The following is a 23,591-nucleotide window of genomic DNA, read 5'->3' on the forward strand; positions in this document are numbered from 1 at the left end:
CCACCATCACGTGGAAGGAAATGGCGAAATGAGAGACGAAGAACTCTTCCCTCTCCGCACCGACCTGTCGCCGTCAAGCCGGGGAGAAACGTAAGAGCTCTGGTTCGGGTTCTGTAGGCGGCGGCCTTCCCCCGGTGAAGATCACGGGGTGACCTGAGGAGGTCGACGTTGCGCGGCAGGCTACCAGCACTCTAACGCACCATAGCAACAGCAACGTGAAAAGAGCGCGACCTGGCGAGCTGGGACGGGGACGAGCTGCCGTATCGAGATGGCAAACGTTCCAGAGCCTTCGTTTCGCCTCGAAGGCTCCGTTGGCCGAGCGTCCTTAGGGTGAGCCTCGCTTCTGGTTGCAGTGTGACCGCGGTAACTACCTTAACCTGCCCCAGTGTTGGCCTCGCGGGGGATCGGACGCTTGGGCGAAAGTGCAGGAAAGTCGTTTAGTGGGTGGGATCACGTACCGCTCCCACTATCGACGGATCGAGTTACGTGAGGCTGGACGCTCGCACTGGACGTAAGGCCACTATCCAAAAAAAAAAATGTTTTTCCTTCTTTCCTTCGAAAAAATCCTTACATAGATTTTTTCGTTTTTTCAATACCTAATTGTTGTTATGAAGACTTATCACCTGTTTCCGGCTTAATTGTAATTTCCGATACACTTTATATTTAATAAGCAAAAATAAATAAATGTGCGTGTGTGTGTGTGTGTATTTGTATGTATATATTATTATATGTAATGTTTACTGTATGTGCTAGGTTTGTGTTCCTAATTCTTCTTTCCTTTTGCGGGCCTAGAAGAGATTTCAAAATGAAATAAGTAGTGCCCTTGTACACTGTATCCTTATTGTCGTGTTTCTTCTAACAGCTGTGTGTACAAAATATATTAAATCAATAAATAAAAATAAATAAATACGAAGTATAAATACCGCCACGATCCTGCACGTCAGTTGATTCTTAATTGCGTTATGTGTAATCATAGTTCTCGAACAAAAGACAACCACCTCTACGTTTGCTTTGAATGAGGGTTCCACTACCTCTTTTAAGTAGAATGGAATTGTAGAATTTATGCGTTTAGGAAAGTGTCATTCAAATTGATGAGGTCGAAGTGTACTCATTTCCTTTTAAAATATAAATTTAGAAACGGATATAACACGTACTTCTGCTGGTTATCAAAGAGTAATACTAGTTAACCAATTTGACCTCTCTTGAGGCCAGCTTTCGTATTACATACGATCCAAAATGAGGGTGTTGAATTATTCTTGATGTTTCTAAAAAGATAATTAATTTATTTACGTTATAACACCTAGGCATACTAGTTGACTCGTTTATAGTTATATACTCGTATAGTTAACGCCCCTAACTGCTGGTCAGAGAGTACTGTGTGCTTAGTGCGAGTTTTTTAACGTTCTCGATAGCGTAAAAGTTAATTCAAAGTTGGAATGTTTGCATAAGTTTGCCGCTAGGGGCGGCTCTCGTCTGTTGAACGTCCAAATTTTGGACGCAACACTTTAGCGTGCATCTGTTGAGCGTACAAATCTTGGACGCGCGTAGTCCCAATTTTGAACTTCTAACAGATGGGTATAAAATTACGGTTTATTCTTTCTAACACATCTAAAACTGTACCCGATGAATGGATTTTCTCTCTCACACATTATTTTCTAGGAAACAACTGAAGGCGGCTGTGTGAATCAGTGAATCAGTGTGAAATTCGAGCTCGGAGTTGTTGCGCGTATTTGATAATTTTATATAATATATTTTTCGGTTTTTGTGAATTTTTATTTGTGAAATAATGGAATCGTAAGTGATATTTCATTATATTTTACTAAACTATTTTATTATTAGCTAACTAAATTTACCTAATATTAAATGAGTGAAAATCAAAATATAAAAATAAGCAAACACAAATTTTTAAAAGAAAATAATATATTTATTATTCTCTTCATTTATAGTATAAAAATATAAAAAAATCACATCACAAACAATACAAATTTCTATAAAAAAATAATTACTTTAATACTTCACTTTTCAGCTAAAGTTTTCAGTTCGAGGAAGCACTAATGAAAGTTAATTAAAAAACTTGTCACTGCAAGTTCATTATCAAAATTCCCGAAGACCGTTAATTTCAAAAGCGCCGCCTCAAGTTACATTTGTCCCTTATAATCTAAAATAAATAGTACAGTACCAATACACAGCAGTATCGTTAAAGTCATATTTGTAACGTATAATTAGAAAGGCATTCTAGATTTTTTTTCGATTGCAGTATATTGCCCAAAAAACTCGTATTCCGATTATAACTAATAAAAATACCCATTTTTCGAAAATTGAAAAACTGAATCGATACGGTCGTCTTTGTTTTTCTTGTATTGCCTTGTATGATTTAAAAATACAGTCCGTGATACTTTCCATCATAACAATTTGCAAATACGTCAAGTCTATCTCGTCGACTGCGACGAAGAGGGCAACGTGCAATCTAACCCATAGACACACCCCACTGAGTTTCTCGCCGGATTTTCTCAGTAGATCGCGATTCCGATTCTGTGGTATATTCAGCGAAGCACTGCTCTTGCTAGTGTCAAGGTGTAGTGTCTTTCAGGTTAAGCCCAGTGAGCTCACCTACCCGTCCGAATAGCACCTTACGATTTGTTAGGGAAAAAAGCTAAGTCTAATCATATAATTGAAGTTCCTTTAATCGGCTTTATTAGCTATTAAATTTGTTGATCGAAGTTTTCAACCTACTTCAAATTCTTCATGACTAATCTTGTATGAGACTGTTACAGGGGACCATAGTTGTAATAACGTGAATACTGCCACCAAGTTTGAGGTATGAAATCGATATCTCAATTGTTTTATATAACGCTTATCGTTCAAACAGGAACGCATAATTGCAGAAATAAATATGGCGGTACCTACCACTAGTGATGTAATTATGATGTCAGCCCGTTTACATAAATCATATAGTCGAATGGTGAAATACGAAGGCAAATGGATCCATTTAATGAGTACTCATTCGATTTCTCTTATAACATTACGAGTATTCGTAAAACGAAATTTTTATATTTGAAAACTTTTTTTCTTCAAAAGTTTATGCTTGTTTACGTAGTTTCAAAGCCTACGACATATTTAAGTCTACTTGCATAAAATCATTAGCGATATCTGACTTATATTATGTAAGTCTTAAGTCATTTATCGATGGTAAAAATCGATATTGACACTAAATAGGATTTCTCTATTAAATATCAAAACTTCTGTTCTCTAGAATTATTCAAATAAGGCGGCAAAATATAAAGAACGTTTAAAAGCTAGAAGTCATGGTCGCTTCTGGAATTCCCGTCAATATGGCCTGGGATACGGCCAGTTTTTACTGGACGACGAATGGTGATCCATGTAAGGGCTGTCAGTTAACAGCAATTTACTACCGCTGAGACCAGAACTAGAGCTCCCGCTTGACGAGAACATACTCTTACTGCCCGTATAAAATGATAGTGACGTGTGTAGAGGCTCTCGGCCTGATCGCCGTCTCGCTCGCACCAATGATACAAAGGCCACCGCGATGGCACAAAGGAAAATAACTCCTAACACGCAAAACGCTAAAGCCATTTTCCCTGGAGACAGACAAATCGTTTTGTCGCCCGGCGAAAACCCGCGAATAAATTCTTCATCTTCTATCCTTCTCGATCCTGTAAATCAAACAATGATGAGTAATCAACAATTTTGAAGAGTAAAAATTAAAAAAAAAAAAATAGGTACGCCACTCACCCCGTATAGAAGCTTCATCTTCTAATTCAATATTCGGTGCGTGAACCTCGATACTATTGTACACTTCCAGTCTGTCTATGACGATTCCTCTCGCGTCCTTATCGAGTCGCGCCTTCCTCAATAATCCATCTCTAGTCTGCTGAGGCTTCTGCAACGCCTTGCAGTCCACAGGAGGGCATTGCCCTTTACATAACTCGATGCCACAGGTGAGATGTAATTTCGCTCTGTCCGGAAACTTGAAAGCAGCGAACGTCGTAACCGCATGTTGGTACGTCATTATGTTCTTTAACATAAAATCTGGATCGGTCTTCGATTGCTTAACGCTTAAGCTCTCGTCTATATTTCTCTGCGTACCGGCCGGTTCGAGTTCGGAGAAATCGATTTCGCTGCTCCTCTGCTTGTGGCTGTGGATGGTGGGCTTGTTGAAGATTGATTCGTCAATCGGACAGCCGGCTTCGTCGAGCAGTTTCTGTGAGGCTTCGCCTTGACCATCGTGAGCGAGGCAGTTTGTTACGCGAAGCCCGACTCCGACTGTAAGGTAAGATATACCGCAATGTGTGAAAATAATGTTTGAAGATTGCCATCAAAGTATCTCATAATAACATTTGTTTCCGAACGTATTTGAAGCCTCCTGTCAATATGAAAAACAAAACAGTATATCTATAGAATATTCCATGTCATGTCATATGAACAAAGTACCTTGTGGAAATATTTAAGTTTGACTGTTTATTTATGTACTTAAGTCTAAATGTCAGAAATTTATCGAAAAAAACACTGAGATTCCTAATATTTTTTTGTGTTTTAAATAAATACAACAATTTGAAAATTCGATGCAATAAATACCTAACTAAAAAGGGCTGTCGCATCCTTTGTACCGAAACGAATGATTTCATAACGACGGAATCAAGCAGATGCCCCACTACCAGAAATTTAAATTTTTAACACGAATGATGGTAGGCAGCGGCTTAGCTCTGCACCTGGCGTTGCTGAAGTCCATGGGCGACGGTAACCACTCACCATCAGGTGGGCCGTATGCTCGTATGCCTACAAGGGCAATAAAAAAATTTAATTCTTTAAGTAATTTGTAATCTATTATGTACGTATTTAATTTTTTTTAAATGTATCTGCCTGCGGGATTCGAACACTAGCATTATGACATCACTCCTTTACGCCACGACGTCACACGAAATCTCAAAAATACCTATCTACCTACTTAAATTATAGTTACGTGTAAATTTGGATTTCGTCTCTTACCAGGTAGCGTACATTGAATAAGCAATCTCATGGGCTGTCCCACTTCGACTGTGGCCGGTTCAGTGGCAGCAGCGGCCGGAGACAATTCCATCCAGGCCCGGGCCGCTTCCATCAGCATTTCGCGCTGCTCCATTTCGGCCGAACTCGCGAAACCTTGACGGTTTCGACCCATTCTAGAATGTTTTTAAAGTAAAACAAATTTAAAATTAAATTTAATAATTAAAACAACTTCAAAAACGCATTGATATTGCAACTTAGATCGATTTGAATATAGATAATACACTTAATATTTATGAACATAGTTTTTATTCTCGAATTTCTATGAATTTCGTGAAATACTGAAAAACCACGGGCCAACGCCAAGTGGAGTTCATTTTCAGTTTTAGTTTCGTCTGATGTTTCGTCCTGCAAAAACTTCCGAACAATCCGGCACGTATTTAAAATTGTGGCTTATTGCATGGTAAAAAAATTATTTTTGGGTAAATCTAATAGTTTGATGGAGCGGTGAAGGTACTTTGGTATGACTCCAGTGCTGCAAAGCACCAGCACTAGATATTATTATTATTATTTATAATTATTTATGAGCATTTATTATTTATGAGATTTGACATCCAAATTGTAACATATGTGTAAAAGCTACTACTACTATTTAGTAGTTTACTCTTTGCAAATAATGCTTTTTTTTAATGATTCATGTGTGGTTTGTATGAAGATATAATAGGTACATTATGAGCAAACATTTGAAATCGAAAATGTTGAGACTATAGATGAACGATATAATGCCTATCATTACAGTTGCTTATTAGAAAATTGGGAGATATATATAAATACATACCTGGATTTTTTTATTTCTTGCCCGGCTATTTCCCTTATTTTATTGTTGATTACACTTTCCAACGCCGGACTGTCGATTTGGACTGCTCGTCTTTGCAGTTTGCATCTGAAATATTAATTGAATAAAAAAAAGTCAGCTCACATTTTAATAAAAAAATTTCGCAATACATAAAAAATACGAGGGCAATTCCCACGCACTGGATGTAGAACCTGTAGAATTATTCTATCTCATTCTCTCGTAGATTAAATTCTATAGATATATATTTGTCTCCTTCTAGTGTCGGATTTCCCTTCACATCATAATGGAGTCAAAGAAGGCTTCGCTTTTAAAAAAAAAACCTCGAAAGACTGAATTTCCACATTAAAAGGCCCTAAGATAGCATTTTGTCCCGTTTTATATGGATATTGAAAGCACATAACAAGAAAATAAACCACGACTACCAAACAATATTAACAAAAATGCTGACTGCGAATCGAACTCGGACCCGGGGTATATTAGTTTATCACTCACCACTAGACTAACTATATAGGCGAATTATTTCGTTGACATATCTATACTAATATATGGTTTAGTGGTTTTTACGGATGTTCCGTTATAACTACTGAACCATGCATCCGATTGACATGAAACTTGGTATCCATGTAGAAAATACATGTACTTAATGGATAGGCTAATATTTATATAAGTATTGGACTCCCTAATAATAATGACAATAAATAAATAATGTTAATTTTAAATGCCCAACGAAGCGGGCGAGTACGGCTGGGTAAGTTCATATGAATATATTTATTCAACTCACTTGACCAAGATCTCCTGGTCGGAAGACTGTTGCAAGTGTTTGTCCATTTGCACGACCAGTTCCACGTTATAATACAATTGTTCTTCGTCGTCTGGTTCAAATTCGGTGGTGTTCAATGTGGATGTTCGCACACCGCACGCGTTCGATGGGAGATGTAGTGATATCTTCGTGTTTAAACTGCCTGGAATAATGTGAATCACATTTCAGACATTTAAAGGATGTATTCTATTCAAGCGAATCATAGACATAATTAAGAAACAATTTTACTGTATAATCTTACAATTTTTATAAAACACTTAAGTATAAGTTTGCATTGAGATCAGAACCTTCAGATATAGGAAGTTTAGAAAATTTATTTCGGTTTGAAGGGTGGGGCAGCCGTTGTAACTATAGTTGAGACCTTAGAACTTATATATCGAGATGGGTGGCGCATTTACGTTGTGGATGTCTATGGGCTCCAGTAACCACTTAGCACCAGGTAGGCTGTGAGCTCGTCCACCTATCAAATCAAATCAAATCAAATCAAATCAAATCAAATCAAATCAAATCAAAAAAGTTTTATTCAACATAAATGAAAATACATACTTGTTGAACGTCAAAAGAATTACCGCCAATTCACAAGAATTAGCCTCCGTCCTGAGAAGAATTGGCAAGAAACTCAGCGGGCATGTTTTTTTTTTTTTAATATTAGATTTTTATTTTTATTTTAAATATATATTTTTTTTTAAATATTCATATTACAATAAGTAATTATAACATAACAATTTTACAATATTGAAATTCCCGGAGCGAGCAACTCATTCCCACTTTGTGCAATCTTCTAGATAATCATTGACTTTATAGTAAGCTTTATTGCACAAATGTTCTTTAATAGTTTTCTTAAACCTATGTATATGTAGGTTCTGAACATCTTGTGGGATTTTGTTGTACAGGCGCACAGACAAACACCCGAATGAATTTCGTATCTTATGTAACCTACTCATCGGCACAACAAGCTTGTGTTTGTTCCTAGTATTTCTATTATGTATGTCCGACATCTTAGGAAACTCCTCAATATGTTTACGAACATACATCAAATTTTCAAATGGGATGGCATAGTGAGAACTTTAATTTCTTTAAATTTTTCCCTCAGGGATTCCCTTGAGTGCATGTTATAAATAGCACGTATAGCTCTTTTCTGCAGAATAAATATCATTTCGACATCGGCCGCATTGCCCCATAGCAAAATGCCATAGGACATGACACTGTGGAAGTAACTAAAGTAAACTAAACGAGCCGTGTCCGCATTTGTTAACATTCTAATTTTTTTTACTGCGTATGCTGCAGAGCTAAGCTTACTCGCCAATTTATGAATATGAGGTCCCCACTGCAGTTTGGAGTCCACTGTTATACCAAGAAATACGGTTGACTCAACAAGCTCCAATGATTCCTCAGAAACAATTACATTACTATCTACTTGTCTCACATTTAAAGATGATTTAATACATTTTAAAGTAAATTTAATACATTTCGTTTTCTTACTATTCAATAATAGGTTATTGATACGGAACCAATGAACCACACACGAAATCGCATCATTCACTTCGTCATAGACTTGTGATTGTCGTTTAATTTTAAATAATAAAGATGTATCATCTGCGAATAATACGACCTCGTGTCGGGACTCAATAAAACTAGGCAAATCGTTTATATATATTAGAAATAAAAAAGGACCCAAAATGGAACCCTGAGGTACACCCATTTTCAACGTGGTGCCTGAAGATCTATTTCCTTTCACATCTACTGTTTGTATCCTTCCTGATAAATAGGAAGTAATAAGTTCCAATGCACCATCCCTAATACCATAGTGATGTAGTTTCCTCACCAATGTTTCATGTTCAACACAGTCAAATGCTTTGGATAAGTCACAGAAAATTCCAAGACAATCATGCGATTCCTCCCAAGATTGAAATATATTTTTGATTAGATAAGCACCTGCATCAGTTGTAGAGCGACCCCTTGTAAACCCGAATTGTTTATTATGAAGCAGGTTATTTGAATTAAAATGTTCTAAAAGTTGTGTCAAAATAATTTTTTCAAAGATTTTACTCAACGTAGGGAGTACTGAAATAGGTCTATAGTTAGAGGGGTCATCAGTACTACCAGATTTAAAAAGAGGAATCACTTTACTATGTTTCATTAAGTCAGGAAATACACCACACTTAATACAATCATTAAAAATACTAACAAGATGAGAAGCAATAATGTCTATTACAGACTTCAAAACCTTTACTGATATTCCCCACAAGTCAGCTGTATTTTTTACATTAAGGCTATTAAAACTTTTTATTATATTGTTTGAATTAATTTTCTTAAATTAAAAAATTTCATTGCATTTCTTGACATGGTTATGCAATAATATTTCAGCTGCTGTGGGGGATGAATTTAGAGATGTGGTAGTTGAAACTGGAATGTCAGAGAAAAACTTTTCAAAAGCATTAGCCACATCTTCATGACTAGTTACCAATTTATCGTCTATTTTTAACGAGAATTCTTGATGGCTATTTCTGACTTTTCCACTTTCTCTACCAATGATGTTCCAAGTCATCTTTATCTTGTCAGGGGCATTTTTGATTAAATCACTTAAATGTAAAGATTTTGCCGCTAAACAAACTTTTCTAAATAGTTTGGAATAGTTCCTGACATATTGATGAAATGTTTCATCATTATTATAAGCTTTTTCAGAGTATAGATCATACAATTTTTTTTCTACTTTTGTACACTCCGGTGGTGGCCCACTCGCTGAACACCGTTTTGTTTTTTAATGTTACAGTTTTAGGAATAAATACATCAGTAAAGACCATATTAATTCTCTTAAACATATTCTGGTATGATAAATTTGGGTTTTTGTTATAAATAATTTCTGAATGTTCTTGCTTAATATTATTTCTAAACTTCTCAATTCGTTTTTTATTAATAGGAACAATCACAAGAGTATTTTTATCTTTAGAATTCATAATAGATTCAAAAGACACAAATTGTCCACTATGGTCTGATGTTAATTGATTAATAATTTTTTTGTTAATCGGTGTTACATTTGTAAATATGTTATCTAAACATGTTGCCGATGTGGTCGTTGTCCTAGTAGGCTCTAGAATCTAGAATCTAAGCAATAAAAAAAAACTTATGGCGATGACGATGATTGATTTGTAAAAATGTATTAACATATTATTTTTTTTACTTTGTTTCGATATCCTCACCAGATTAACCGTGATAAATAAGATTGGTTCAAATTCTAGTTATTTAATCCTGTTGTCTTAGTTTTTAAATTACATTTTTTTTAACACGGTTTTGCTAGCCTGACCTGTATCTGTCTAGCTATCTATCTGAGGGAATCTTCCAAAGAAATTTTCACAACGTCGGACTAACTTAAAAATTATTAACTTAGAGTGTATGAAGAAACTATGAAAATATAATATTTTTGTTAATTTGGTTTAATATAATTTTTAGTTTAACCTGTCTGTATAGCAATGTTTTTTTTTATGTTTTTGTACCTACCTAATTGTTTACATTAAGATGTTTGTTTCTAAAAGGGTTTTTTGTAAGATTGTGTAACTCTAAACCAGTTTCTTTGGTTTGATATTCAAAATGTATACACGTACCTTGTGATTGACATTCAGTAGAGAAATCTTTGCTGAATACTAATCCTTTGAACGGGCGATCCATCTCCAGGTCCACTATGATGGAACCCTTGTCGCACTTGGTAGCCACGCTCACCACCCTGTTGGGCTTACTCTGCTGCCCGAGACTTGGAGTCGCCAAACACAGCAGTAGCACTAAACGCCACATGTTGGCGCATCCTGCAAAAAAGAATAACATATTCACTAATCCAATTAGATTAATTTATCCTTTTTCTGGAAGGTTCCAAAAGGTTAACCCTAAACGTATCTTAAAGATCGTGAGATCTCTGGTTGATTAACTCTGTCTGAATTGAAATTAATACAATTGGCTTAATTCTATTCGTTCTCCATGTCTTGTTTATATGAGAATCAGCACTTAATCTGTACTTAATATTATAAAGCTGAAGAATTGGTTTGTTTGGTTGAACGCGCTAATCTCAGGAACTACTGGTCCGACTTGAAAAATTATTTCAGTGTCAGATAGCTCATGTATTGAGAAAGGCTATAGGCTATATAACATCACGGTAAGACCGGACACAGTAAGTGGAGCACCAATAAAGAACGTTTTAAAATAGGGGTTTAAATAGCTCCTTAACTTTCTATAATTCAAAAATATTTTCACTTTCTACGTATAGCCTTCCTCAATAAATGGGCTATCTAGCACTGAAAGAATTATTGAAATCGAACCAGTAGTTCTTGAGATTTGCGCGTTCAAACAAACAAACAAACTCTTCACCTTTATAATAATAGTATAGATATAAGATAAGCTATATAATATAAGATCAATCGGGATTTTTTTTTCCTTTTGAGAGCTTACGCTGCGTGCGCTTCGGAAACGATTAAAGTAAATGAAGTGCGGGTAAAACTTAGCGTTATCCCAAAGTAACTAAGTCGCGGGCAAAAGCTAGTTCATCGATAAATATGAAAAGAAGTGACCCGTTGAAATCTAACAATCGGCGTGTCGATTTACTCTAGATTTCCATGGCCAGGACGCCCTGGACTAGCTCCAATTATATCGCCATTAATTATAGATACGATAGTACCCAACCAGTAAATCTAGATTCTTTGGTCGCCTATCCTGTAATAAGTATAGAACTGCGGTCAATACTCGCGGTTGCAGCGGCGGATATGAAAGCAATTTGAGACTGTCATAAAATGTAAATCGCTGAGGCAAACATGGAATCAGTTTAATGATTCGTTTTGCCAATTAGAGATTATATTTGATACGAGAGGAAATAGATGTGCGCGGAAGCAATAACGCAAATTGAACAGAATATATACTCGTCTATTAAATGTCTTATTATAAAGATCAAACAAAAACCGGGATGCTATTTGTTTAGATTTACTTTCATTAAGCGCCAAAGTCTGAAGAGGCAGGAACTAAATCTTAATACGTTATTTTTCTTGTCCATAGTGTCTTGGTTTTACTTTTTTTTATTATTGCTTAGATGGGTGGACGAGCTCACAGCCCACCTGGTGTAAGTGGTTACTGGAGCCCATAGGCATCAACAACGTAAATGCGCCGCCCACCTTGAAACCTCACTAGAAGAATCTGAGGGTAGGAATAATAAGATAATAATAATAATAGTTAGGCGCAGCACGAGCAAACTGAAGTTATATAGTTGGATAGTTTTATCACTCTCTAGATCCTAAGACCGGCTATAATTCAGTGGTAAAGCAAATGGCAGGTTAGCAGTTTTTTTTTAATTTTTATTGCTTTGATGGGTGGACGAGCTTACAGCCCACCTGGTGTTAAGTGGTTACTGGAGCCCATGGACATCTAAAACGTAAATGCACCACCCACCTTGAGAAATCAGTTCTAAAGTCTCAGTATAGTTACAACGGCTGCCCCACCCTTCAAACCGAAACGCATTACTGCTTCACGGCAGAAATACGGCACGGCTGGCGTGCGGACTCACAAGAGGTCCTACCACCAGTAAGCATTAAAAGAATTACAGAAGGTACATTAAAAGGATCTAACCTTTGAACGCAATCTTAAAATAAAAAAAATCACAATTCGGAAAGGAGCCAGCCAAAAACCAGCTCTACTTTAATGGTATGCTCATATTTTCGATTGCCTGTTGTTAAAAATTTTATTTTTAGTTTTATACCGATAATATGCCATATCCGTTAAAATATAATTAGGTTCATCCGCTAGTGGCGCGGTTATTATGCATTAACTAGAAATGAGAACATCTATATGGAGCCGTCTTGGTATAATGTATCTTGGATTCACAATCCCGTCTTGGTATATAAAATCTCTTGGATTAAAAATATTCAAATGATGACTTCAATTATTGAAATTTACAACACTCATAAACTCTGCCCTATACGCTCATTTATTTCAGACGACTAAAGTCTAAACAAGCTCAACGTGCTTGTATGAATAATATTTTCGGTTGGGTCGGGCGTTACCTACCTATAAGCGTATAAATATAGCGTAGTATAAGTCTTGTATAGCGTATAGTAATGTGTATTATCTATGGTAAGTATAGCGTAAGGATAAGACGCCTGGGTGTATTAGTATCAAGCAATGCAACTGTGTCGGTGTTCAAATCCCGTACCAATTTTTCTAATGAAATACGTACTTAACATGAATTACTAGAACTAGAATATTTCACAAAGTGGGAATGAGTTGCTGGCTCCGGGCATTTCAATATTGTAATAATTGTTATGTTATAATACTCATTGTAAAAATGAATATTTAAAAAAATCTAATATTAAAAAAATAATAATCTAATATTTAAAAAAAAAAAAGACATGCCCGCTGAGTTTCTTGCCAATTCTTCTCAGGACGAAGGCTAGTTCTTGTGAATTGGCGGTAGTTCTTTTGACGTTCAACAAGTATGTACTTTCATTTATGTTGAATAAATTTTTTTTGATTCGATTTGATTTACTTCCACGTTGAAGGAATAAAAATATGGTAGGACGTCTTGTGAGTCCGCACAAATGAGTACTACCACCCTGTCTATTTCTGCCGTCTAGTAATGCTTTTCGGTTTGAAGAGTGGGGCAGTCGTTGTACTGTTAAAACTGAGACCTTAAAACTCTGTATATTATAAAACTGTAACTATAAAACCGTATTATGTAACTGTAAAACTGTATATTACATTGTGTGTAATTATGTGTACGTATGTATTTTACTATTTTATACATAGGTATATTAAATTGTAGTATGTGTATTCATTCTATAATACTGAGATGTTATTTTAAGGAAGATTTTTGTTTTGAGTTTGTTCTTCTTTTTTTTTTGTTGTTATTTGTTATTCTTTTGTCAATGCATCTACCATGCATTATCTCTGCACCACCCTATGGTCGACTGGAAGAGAATGCCCATGGCATTAAGTCCGCCTGTGTACAAGTTTTGTTTTGTGCATAAAGTATAAATAAATAAATAAACAAATAAAAATAAATAAAACTCATGTCTCAAGGCGGAGTAAGCATTTATGTTGTAGATTTTTATGAGAACCGGTAACCACTGAACGCCAGGTGGGGCGTGAGCTTGTCCACTCATGAAAGCAATAAATAATAACAACGTTCCGAGTCCCAGTAAAATTTTGCAAAACCTACTTAAGCCCCGTTCTTTAATACACCATATTGTTAGCGTACAGTTACCGTTCCGGACAACGATCTCCGATATTCCACTTAGATTACGAACCGTTTTCAAGACAATTAAACGTTTACAAAAAAATTGAAACGAATACGCATTAATATCAATTGTATCTGTTGGTTTTTTTATGAAAATGAAAGTTTTAGTTTACTTATAAACAAAACTTATAAGGAACAAGCGGCCCGTTCCGGCTTCGCTCGGGTCTTCAATAAAAATCTCAACGATTTGACGTTGTTTTATTTTTTTAAATAAAAGAACACTTATTGCGGCATATCTATAATAGTTAGGACACTTTTTTTAAATGATAATGTATTCTACAAAGTCGTAGTACATTATTTTATTCTATCATCAATAGTTTTCGCAGGGCACGCGATGTAAAGAATATTTTTTTTACACCTTGGATTACATTATTGGAGTTTTAGTAAGAATCCCAAATTGTTTTTCAAAAAAGATTATTATAGCCTATATCACTTGGGAATAGTGTAGCTTCCAAACAGTGAAAGAATTTTTCAAATCGGTTCAGTAGTTTCGGAGCCTATTCAATACAAACAAACAAATCTTTCCTCTTTATAATATTAGTATAGATTACGTGTAGGTATGGATAATCGATTTTATAAGGCAATCGGTAATGTACACTACAATCTGATGTCTTCTACCTTCGATCAATAATACTACTATTATTGATCGAAGTCTTCTACATTGTATTAATTAGGTAGTTGCGTACATTTACGCCCGTCTCGATCCTGTGGAGCGAATGGTAAACAGTCGACGTCGGCCTAAACACGTCATTACGGATACTCCCGATCCATTAACGGTGCTTTTAGGTAACTCAAGCACCGGTCACCGTCCTCGCCGAACCCGTCTCTTGCGACGAAGGACTCGACGATTACATTAACCCATAGACACAGCCCACTGAGTTTCTCGCCGGATCTTCTCAGTGGGTCGCGTTTCCGATCCGGTGGTAGATTCTGCGAAGCACTGCTCTTGTTAGGGCCAGTATTAGACCCACCCCCTTTTTGAGCCCCTTGAGCTTACCTATTCGGCGAATCTAGAATAACCCCTCGAGGTTACTAGAATAGGAAAGAAAAAAAAAGTGCTAAGTAATTTCGTGATAATATGACAGATTTGAGGCAGAAATATATTCTGGTAGTAAATAACCGGGCGCGATTACAATATCCCTTACCGTCAATAAGTAGTGGTCTTAGACGTCCATACGCGATGGTACCCATAGTGGGATATGCAGTAAATGTAAAATTAAAAAAAAAAAAAAACAAAAAAAAAACGTTAGGTTAATGCTTGTCGTTTCGTACTATTGTTAATCGAAGTCGTTGATTTATGATTTTTTTTAGTTGTCCCAAGAATCATGCAAAACCTATTAGCGTAATTTAAATTCGTAATTAATTAGTAAGCAATAAACCCTAACTGGCAGCCTAGCGTTTCAGCTCGATGGGTGCTTACAAAATAAATTTTATATTTCCACTGCATATCCCACTATGGGTACCATCGCGTATGGATGTTTCGATCTAGGGCTCCGGAAACCACTTCCTACGTGGTAGATCGTGAGCGGATTTATGGATTTACAACATTGAAGAAAATAAAAGACAGTCGCATTCCTAAAGGTCGTCAATATATGTCACTAAAATTTAAAGCCTTTGTAAGGCTAATATCACTTTTAAAGTAGGTATTTATAATTTTGCGATTGGCTAAAGCATTTCATGTTCTTACAGTTTCTCGAAAACCTTCCGTTATAAGAACTAAAGAACATGAAATTATTAAATTTAATGAAATAGGTCAGGGGGTCATATGTCTTTTCAAATTTCTTGATTGATTACTTATTCGTATAGCAATGATTCGATTGAGTATGTACTTCAATACCATTAGGTCTAATTGAGAAATTCGTGAGAGCGTTTATAATAAGAAACTGCAGAATGAAATATGGCTAATGGCTAATCGCTAAATACCAATACTGTTTATCATTTAAAGTTTAATAAAAGATGAAGACATACATGATTGATATTTTTGAATTGGGCGCAGAGATGAACTCACGGCCCGATGTAATGAACTTGTAGGTACCAACTAGAGCTAACAGGCGCAACAGCGTCAATTATATGTTTAGCGATAACTATAATGGAACACAAGATATTCGACAACGCTTGAATCGCGTTAATTACATTTTAGAGGTAAGTCAGGGTAAGTCTCCATATATGTACAAGTTTCAAACAATAACATTAGGATCGTGGGTCTACTGTGATTTCACTTGCCCCCGGAAGATTTTCCCTTTGTCGATTACTCCAAATATGAAATATTAAGATAAACCGGAAGATTGCCTCATATTATTCTGTTTAAAATCTGTAAAATTTAGATGTAGCAATGTATATCAAGTTTTATTGTAAAACTCAAAAAAAAAAAAAATCGGGAAAAAATAACGCACAATCATCCGATCCCAAATTAGGATGCCCTGTATTATGGGTACCAGAAACTTATACACGTTAACATAATATACACATATTATATAGATAATAAACATCCAGACAAAGAGCAAAAAAACTTCATCACACGAATGTTTGTCCAATGTAGGAATCGAACCCACGACCCTCGGCGCAACAATTAGGTGCTCTTGACTAATGCACCACCGAGTCAGACAAAATATCATTACGAATAAAACTTTAATCTGAAATTTAATTACAATACCTCATTGTAAATGTGGGTATACTGGCTTAACATGAATCTTAGTACCGTTATTGATTAAAGTTACTAGGTCAAATTTACGCATGCCCATAATGAAACTTTAGTATAATTATATCATACGAGGGACCTAAAAGTAGGTAACCTAAAGGTAGGTAAAGGTAGGGGGGTAAGAGACCGGGCTATGTCGGACTCCGGCGCCTCCAGAGAAGAACAGGGAGAAGAAGAAGACAGGGGTCCTCCTTTTCTCCGAATTCCTGCCGGAAGACTACGCCTTGAGAAAGGCGCGCGAGGCACTTGCACGGCGTCAGCCACGCAAGAGCTACCCCGCAAAACCGACTACCAACTAAACCCCATCGAGTCCCACCACTCCGACTCCACGAAACCCACGGTACCGCACAGTGCGCGCCGAAAAAAGTAGGTACCTACAGTTTGAAAAGTGAGCAATCTCATTCAAGTACCGTGCATTGTTTTCATGAAATAATTTGTGACGTCCGATTTATGATACAAATAAAAAGTCATCGTTCGTCTGACCGTGTAATAAACGATTTGTTTCGATTTAATGTAATGATTTCGGATATAGATTGGGTTTTGTGATTTTTATTCGAATAAATTTCTCTTCTCTAGCTTTTGATTTCGTGTCACGTTTTTTTTTTCTAAATATCCGATTAATTGTACTATCGCTTATATAGATAATACATATCAATATTAATTCTAAGCACAGAACTTTCAAAAACACATTGAAACAGTTTTAAGGAGTAACTTTATTATTCCATCCACACACCCTGGCTTTGGAGGCTTAGAGGTAGTTTTAACAGAAATTCGTCAGGGTTGTACCTTTGAGTCTCCTCACGCGTCCGGTGACGCTGCAAAGGCGTCCAAGCTTACAGCCAACTCTCTATTAAAAAAAAAAGTAATTACTCCAGAAAACAGAAAATAAGCTTAACCTTCATCTAAAATTTATATGCATTGATATTATTGTCAATTTTAGATTTTAAGGCTCGATACTGGTGGTAGGACCTCTTGTGAGTCCGCACGGGTAGGTACCATCCCTCTGCCTATTTCTGCCGTGAAGCAGTATAATGCGTTTCGGTTTGAAGGGTGGGGCATCCGTTGTAACTATACATAAGGCCTTAAAACTTATATCTCAAGGTGGGTGGCGCATTTACGTTATAGATGTCTATGGGCTCCAGTAACCGCTTAACACCAGGTGGGCTGTGAGCTCGTCCACCCACCAAAGCAATAAAAAAAAACGCGATTCTTCCTAAAAAATCAAGTTTTAAGATAGGACATTATTACTATTTCCGAGTTAGCACTATTCTCCGCTTGATTACCCATTGATAAAATGCTAAAAATAGTTATCTTTCACGTTCTATTCTGTTCCGTAGTCTCTCCCCTAGGTACAAAGATTCATATTCATAATAAAGGCCGAACGCTCAAAGTATGTATCCGTGCCGTAATAACTTGTCAGAATATAATAATGTTTGTGATATTCTTCACCTGTTGTACAATCCCGTCAGTAAGGTCATTGCCGTCTCATTTTGTACGGTTCGAAATGAATAATTTTCTTAGCCATGAACTACGGAGTAATCGATTCCGCTACGCGTGGGATCACTATAGTTTCGTAATCGCAATTCATTTTGAATCCGTTTTTTTTTACTGACGTTGAAAAACCGATGATGTTTACAACCTACCACACCTACCAAGCCTGCATGGGTAGGTACTAGATACCAATATTCTGCCTATTTCTACCTGGAAGCAGTATCGCGTTTCGGTTTTGAAGGGTGAGTTGAAGTTAGATGGTAGCATCTGCGTTGCTCATATCTTTCAGCTCTGGTAATAACTTAGGCCGAAGTGGGCCGTGATCTCGTCCAACGATTTAAGGAAAACAAAAAATTTAGGCCGCTTTTAGTAAGTAGGTGAGCTACAACGTAAATCTATCTACAGCCATCTCGAGATCTAAGTTTGATTCGTATCAGACGGAAGCGGAATATCGACCTCCATTATCAGCATGACCAAATATAAAATTTTATTTTATGTCACTCGAAAAGTGCACGGAGTTTTGAGGTATATCAACAAGCCATAATAATAATACATCAACATGATGATCTTTGACTTAAGAAGTAATGTGGACACATTAACACGCATACCTAAAAAGTATTCGTAGTTACTTATGACACACATAACAGAAAAAAAAACGTTTAGTTCAGTCGTTAAAGAGAACGACCGTAATTTCACTTGCCGTTATAGCGGTTTGCTTGTAAAATTCACTTATTGTACTCTATCTCTTTATTGTACTTCAATTGAGTGATTCGCAAAAGTTTACGTCAATTTGAAAAAAAAAAACTTCCTTCCTATTTTTTTTAGGTTAAGTATTGTGTTGGATTTCTGGGCTCAAACTCAACTGTTACTCGTAACAGAAGCGTAAATATCATTCGCCATTGCTTTGAAGATACGCCCTGTTTTCCAATTACAACACAAGAGCGCATTATGCGGCATAATGCTCAACGATAATATAAACAAAATTTCGATCAATGCCAACTTAAAGAAAAAACACTTGTCAATTTTCTGTCACTGAGTCGGTATCGATTGCGAGTATCACGCGAAAGCAGTACTTTTGAGAGTGCTCGATCGTTGCTGTAGTTGAAATATTCAACGTTGAGCATTATGCCGCATAATGCGCTCTTGTGCTGTAATTGGAAAACTACCGGTGACAGAAAATTGACGAGTGTTTTTTCTTTAAGTTGGCATTGATCGAAATTTTGTTTATATTTACGTTGAGCATTATGCCGCATATGTGCTCTTGTGCTGTAATTGGAAAACAGGGACGTAAACATAATTCTAGTATTACTACGTACCTACGTATTTTTTAGGTATTGGAACAGATCGGAATTTGACATTGAATGACTATTTATACAACAGGTTAGGAAGGAAATTCTATTCTTAACGTATTAATATTTATTAGTTTGCTAATTTTAAAGTTGTAATCTCTTTCAACGACACACAAAATCGAGCATCGGTCAATGTCGCGACGAAATTTTGCAGCAAAATAAGAATAATTTTGCGAACACGTAAACTTGCATTATTTACCTTTCTACATTTTACCATCTACATTTCGATGCAGCATCTTAGGAGTCTAATAAGTCTCTTTAATATTCCAGGTGATGATTCATTAATGACCATATTAATGACCATTAATGACCACCAATTAATGACATACCAATATATCTTTATTACGCTTAAAGTGAAATGCGAACTACATTAATTTTGTGATATTCTTGCTTCGTAATTTTATACAGAATATCTGGACAGCCGGAGTTTCACCCTATTGTTCCTTTTATGGATTATACACGCTGAGTGTGATAGATTTGCAGACATCGATACTATTGTAATTTCACTATTGTTAACAAATGTGCCCAAGAGGTGGGTGATTATTTTTTCTTTTCTTGAATATTTATTTCCGATGAGAACTTACAATGTAGTTTTTTATACTTTAAATAAATGGCTCTCCTGATTTAAAAAGGGTTAATGAGTCCAACTACATCACAAACTCCCTTTGAAGCATGAAGCTATTCAATATATTTTTAATAATACCAGCCTTTAAATTGGAGCCCAACATTTCTTTGCGGTAGAAATTGTATGGTATATACAATACTTGAAGAACACTTTTTTTTTATTGCTTAGGTGGTTGGACGAGCTCACAGCCCACCTGGTGTTAAGTGGTTACTGGAGCCCATAGACATCTACAACGTAAATGCGCCACCCACCTTGAGATATAAGCTCTAAGGGTCTCAGTATAGTTACAACGGCTACCCCACCCTTCACACCAAAACACATTACTGCTTCACGGCAGAAATAGGCAGGGTGGTGGTACCTATCCGCGCGGACTCACAAGAGGTCCTACCACCAGTGAAAACTTGAACACTTCCAATTTTCTAATGAACTCTAAGCCGTATTTTACAACTCTAGTGGGAAAAAGGTTTATCCTTTATTTATAAATAAAGTTACAAATACTCTAGACTGGCATTTCCTATACACGTCCCATAAATTTGTCATAAATTGCGTGCCATGCAAAATACATTACGTACTTAAATTTTTTTAGTTTTTTTTATCGTATTAGGAATCACTAGATCGGCTAAACGCTATCTCACTTTCATAGTATTCGTATTTGATTTAATACTCATTAGAAATCATAAATGAATTTTCTGTGGTCCATTACCGATTGGTACTTTTAGGTATTTGAACCGCCACTCACGCCTACAGCCATAATTCCTGTGCCAAAAAGGAAAAAAAAGACTAAGCGATGAAGTTCAATTTAGCCGAGGGAAAGTTGATTCATTAAAAAAAATTTAGGTATAAAAAGATTCAGCTAATGGCGACTAAGGTGATTACCGTCATATCATACTGATTAACTGTAAACGTGCAAAATTCATAATGACATGTAGTCTTACGGAGCGCTGCGCCCGTGAAACACTGACCTTTATTCAAGACATTATTTACGTAAATTAAATTAGGCACACATCGAGAATAATTTGTGTTTTTTGTAGGTTACGGCCATAAGTGTAATCTAATTTCTCATTCTTGAATTCTGCTTTGTAACAAACATTTATTTTTAGGGTGATAGGAATCTGTGATATTGTTGCGTTCTTCTCAATTCTAATTCAGGAGTTGAAAGGCGATTAAGTTGAAAAAGAGAATAACAAACCTTGCGGATATGTCCATTAACTATGGGACTGGACATCGAAGTTAACATCCCTGAAATGTTTTAGCCATGATTCTGATGAGATGCTTGGCTGATCATTGCTACGATTTTCCTGACTCCTTTCACGTTAATCAGAAAGAAGAAAATAAGAACATTTTCGTTTCTGATATTTTTCTTAAGCATATTTCACTGTTTAAGACATAAATTCATTCAAAGAATAACCTAATCGATCCCGATCCGTTGCGAGACTTTAATGTCTATGATTACTATTAATTTTTTATCTTTTGTGCTCTCATAAATAGTTTTATACTACTAAACTACTTCTGTATATCGTGTGGTTATTTCTAACCAAACTTTGTAGCTTTAAAATTTTTTTTATCGTCTTTCCTAAATAAAATCCGTACTGTGAGGAACACAGCACGAATGTTGCCATTAGGCTCGCAAGTAGTACGCAAAAGTTACTGTTTCCCGCCGTTTGTTAAATGACAAAACTGTTACCGTTCCGTTACGCGCAGCCAACGAGCACGAATATAAACATAGCTACAGCTATTCTAACAGTCTAGAGGACGCGATGCGAACTCACTATAAACTGTACAGAACTAGATAAATTATGTTTAATGTAACGTGTCCCTTTGCCAGTTCATAACCTCGTTAACACGAAATAAATCTGTAAAATAAATCTATCAATAACCACCCCAAAGGTGGACCTTTCAAATAGGAACTCTGAGCTTACAGTAATATGAAAAAGTAATACCGTTCAGAGCTACATTTGCCAGGAACGGTCAGACTTCCTCTTGTGACTATTTATTTTAAACAATTTGTAAACATTAGTGGCAAGTCTAACCGAACTAAATTTGTAGTTACAAAGCCACCATTCCCTAAGGACGAAAAGCGCATGACAAGTAAGTGAATATATAAAGTATTTGGGACGTTCCCTCAGTGGGTTATTTTCTCGCATATAACTTCACCATAACAAGTCAATATTAAACAGTGAACTATATTGATACGATGTAAATTTCAAAAATACAATTCAAACAATAACGGAGGAGAAAGATGCAAGATTATCCCAATCCTAATCACACGATCAGTTTTTTTTTTTGCTACCTAATTGACAATAGTCTAAGAGGCTATTCTTTTAAGCGAGGTTTGATACTTGAACCGATGGGGCTCAACTTAACAGAAATTGTTAACATCTGCGATACCAAGAACAGTGCTTCGCTGACCTCGCTACCATCGGATCGAAGATCCGGCGAGAAACTCAGTGTATTGTGTCTGTGGGCGATCTTGGGTTCGAAGGTAGCCAGGCTCATCTGGTATGGTCACTGTAGCGTTAATAGCGCGATTTATTGCACGATGCTAATCCTATCTACGTCGAATGTCGTTTTTTTTCTGATCTAACGTCACATATTTTACTTAGAAAACTGGACACAACTCTGAATCGAATTTTACACCCAATCGCTTTTCAACTCTGCGTTACCTACATTTAGCTTTGCGTTATTTTCTGCCAAATCTGCACTCCCAAATTATGACGCATAAAATATTGGCTGAAAAATTGAAAAAGAGAAATACAAATCTTAGACACGAGCAGGGTACCATATTTTTCATTACGGAGTCCATTGCGAATATTAAGTGAGAACCCTAGCATAACTTTAGCATTATAGATCCCACATTTAAATCTACAAAGCATCATTGACGTAATCAAGTGTTTTTGTGAAAATTAATTGTGCAGTGGACCCGCCAGTACTGTGATAGACCAAGTAAACCTATAATGATATAACAATGAGACGAAGGTGTGAGAGTGAAAGTGTTCCGCCGGATTCACATGTGCTCAACAGCCGTTACGTCAGTGACGATAACTGTCGCGAGGTCGCTATGAGGTTGTTGACAGAACCCAGTTCTAGCATCTTATTATATTCTCAACGACTAGGATGGTTCGGTGTTAAATAAATCTCGCAAACTATTTTCTGTTGAGGACTAAAATTTACTTTCATTGTTACGACATTCCAATCGATTTTGTTTCCTTTCATGGTCGATGTATTCGTCAAACTATAATTATATATAGTCTGTGGGTATACAATAGAGTATTTTACGACTTTTTGGCGGGAACGCGAGGAGTGAAATTGTGTGATTTGTTTTATTTTATTTATTCAGTGTTCAGGTTCAAATGTGTAATAACGGTGGTTTATTAACTGTTTAATATCTGTGCAAGTGCACAAATGTGGGAAAATGAAACAAAGCAGCTGGACGTAACTTCTCGGTATTCTCCAAAAAATTCACTGAAAAAATCTGAGTAAA

At 36.2% G+C, this 23,591-nt stretch overlaps 1 protein-coding gene across 1 annotated transcript in view; it reads right to left on the reverse strand.

The window, feature by feature from the left end:
* Window positions 1-1,902: 1,902 nt before the first annotated feature.
* LOC101738309 (uncharacterized) overlaps window positions 1,903-23,591 on the reverse strand; it is a 43,539-nt gene continuing 21,850 nt past the window's right edge. Inside the window, exons 2-7 of the mRNA XM_062673733.1 lie at window positions 10,283-10,480; window positions 6,642-6,822; window positions 5,843-5,947; window positions 5,008-5,180; window positions 3,754-4,284; window positions 1,903-3,674 (exon numbers count right to left, since the gene is read on the reverse strand). Of these exons, the coding sequence (XP_062529717.1) occupies window positions 3,328-3,674; window positions 3,754-4,284; window positions 5,008-5,180; window positions 5,843-5,947; window positions 6,642-6,822; window positions 10,283-10,469 (1,524 nt within the window). The 5' untranslated portion in view covers window positions 10,470-10,480 and the 3' untranslated portion in view covers window positions 1,903-3,327. The remainder of the gene's footprint in view (window positions 3,675-3,753; window positions 4,285-5,007; window positions 5,181-5,842; window positions 5,948-6,641; window positions 6,823-10,282; window positions 10,481-23,591) is intronic.

Source organism: Bombyx mori, chromosome 18, assembly GCF_030269925.1.
Source record: "Bombyx mori chromosome 18, ASM3026992v2".
Lineage (NCBI taxonomy): Eukaryota > Metazoa > Arthropoda > Insecta > Lepidoptera > Bombycidae > Bombyx > Bombyx mori.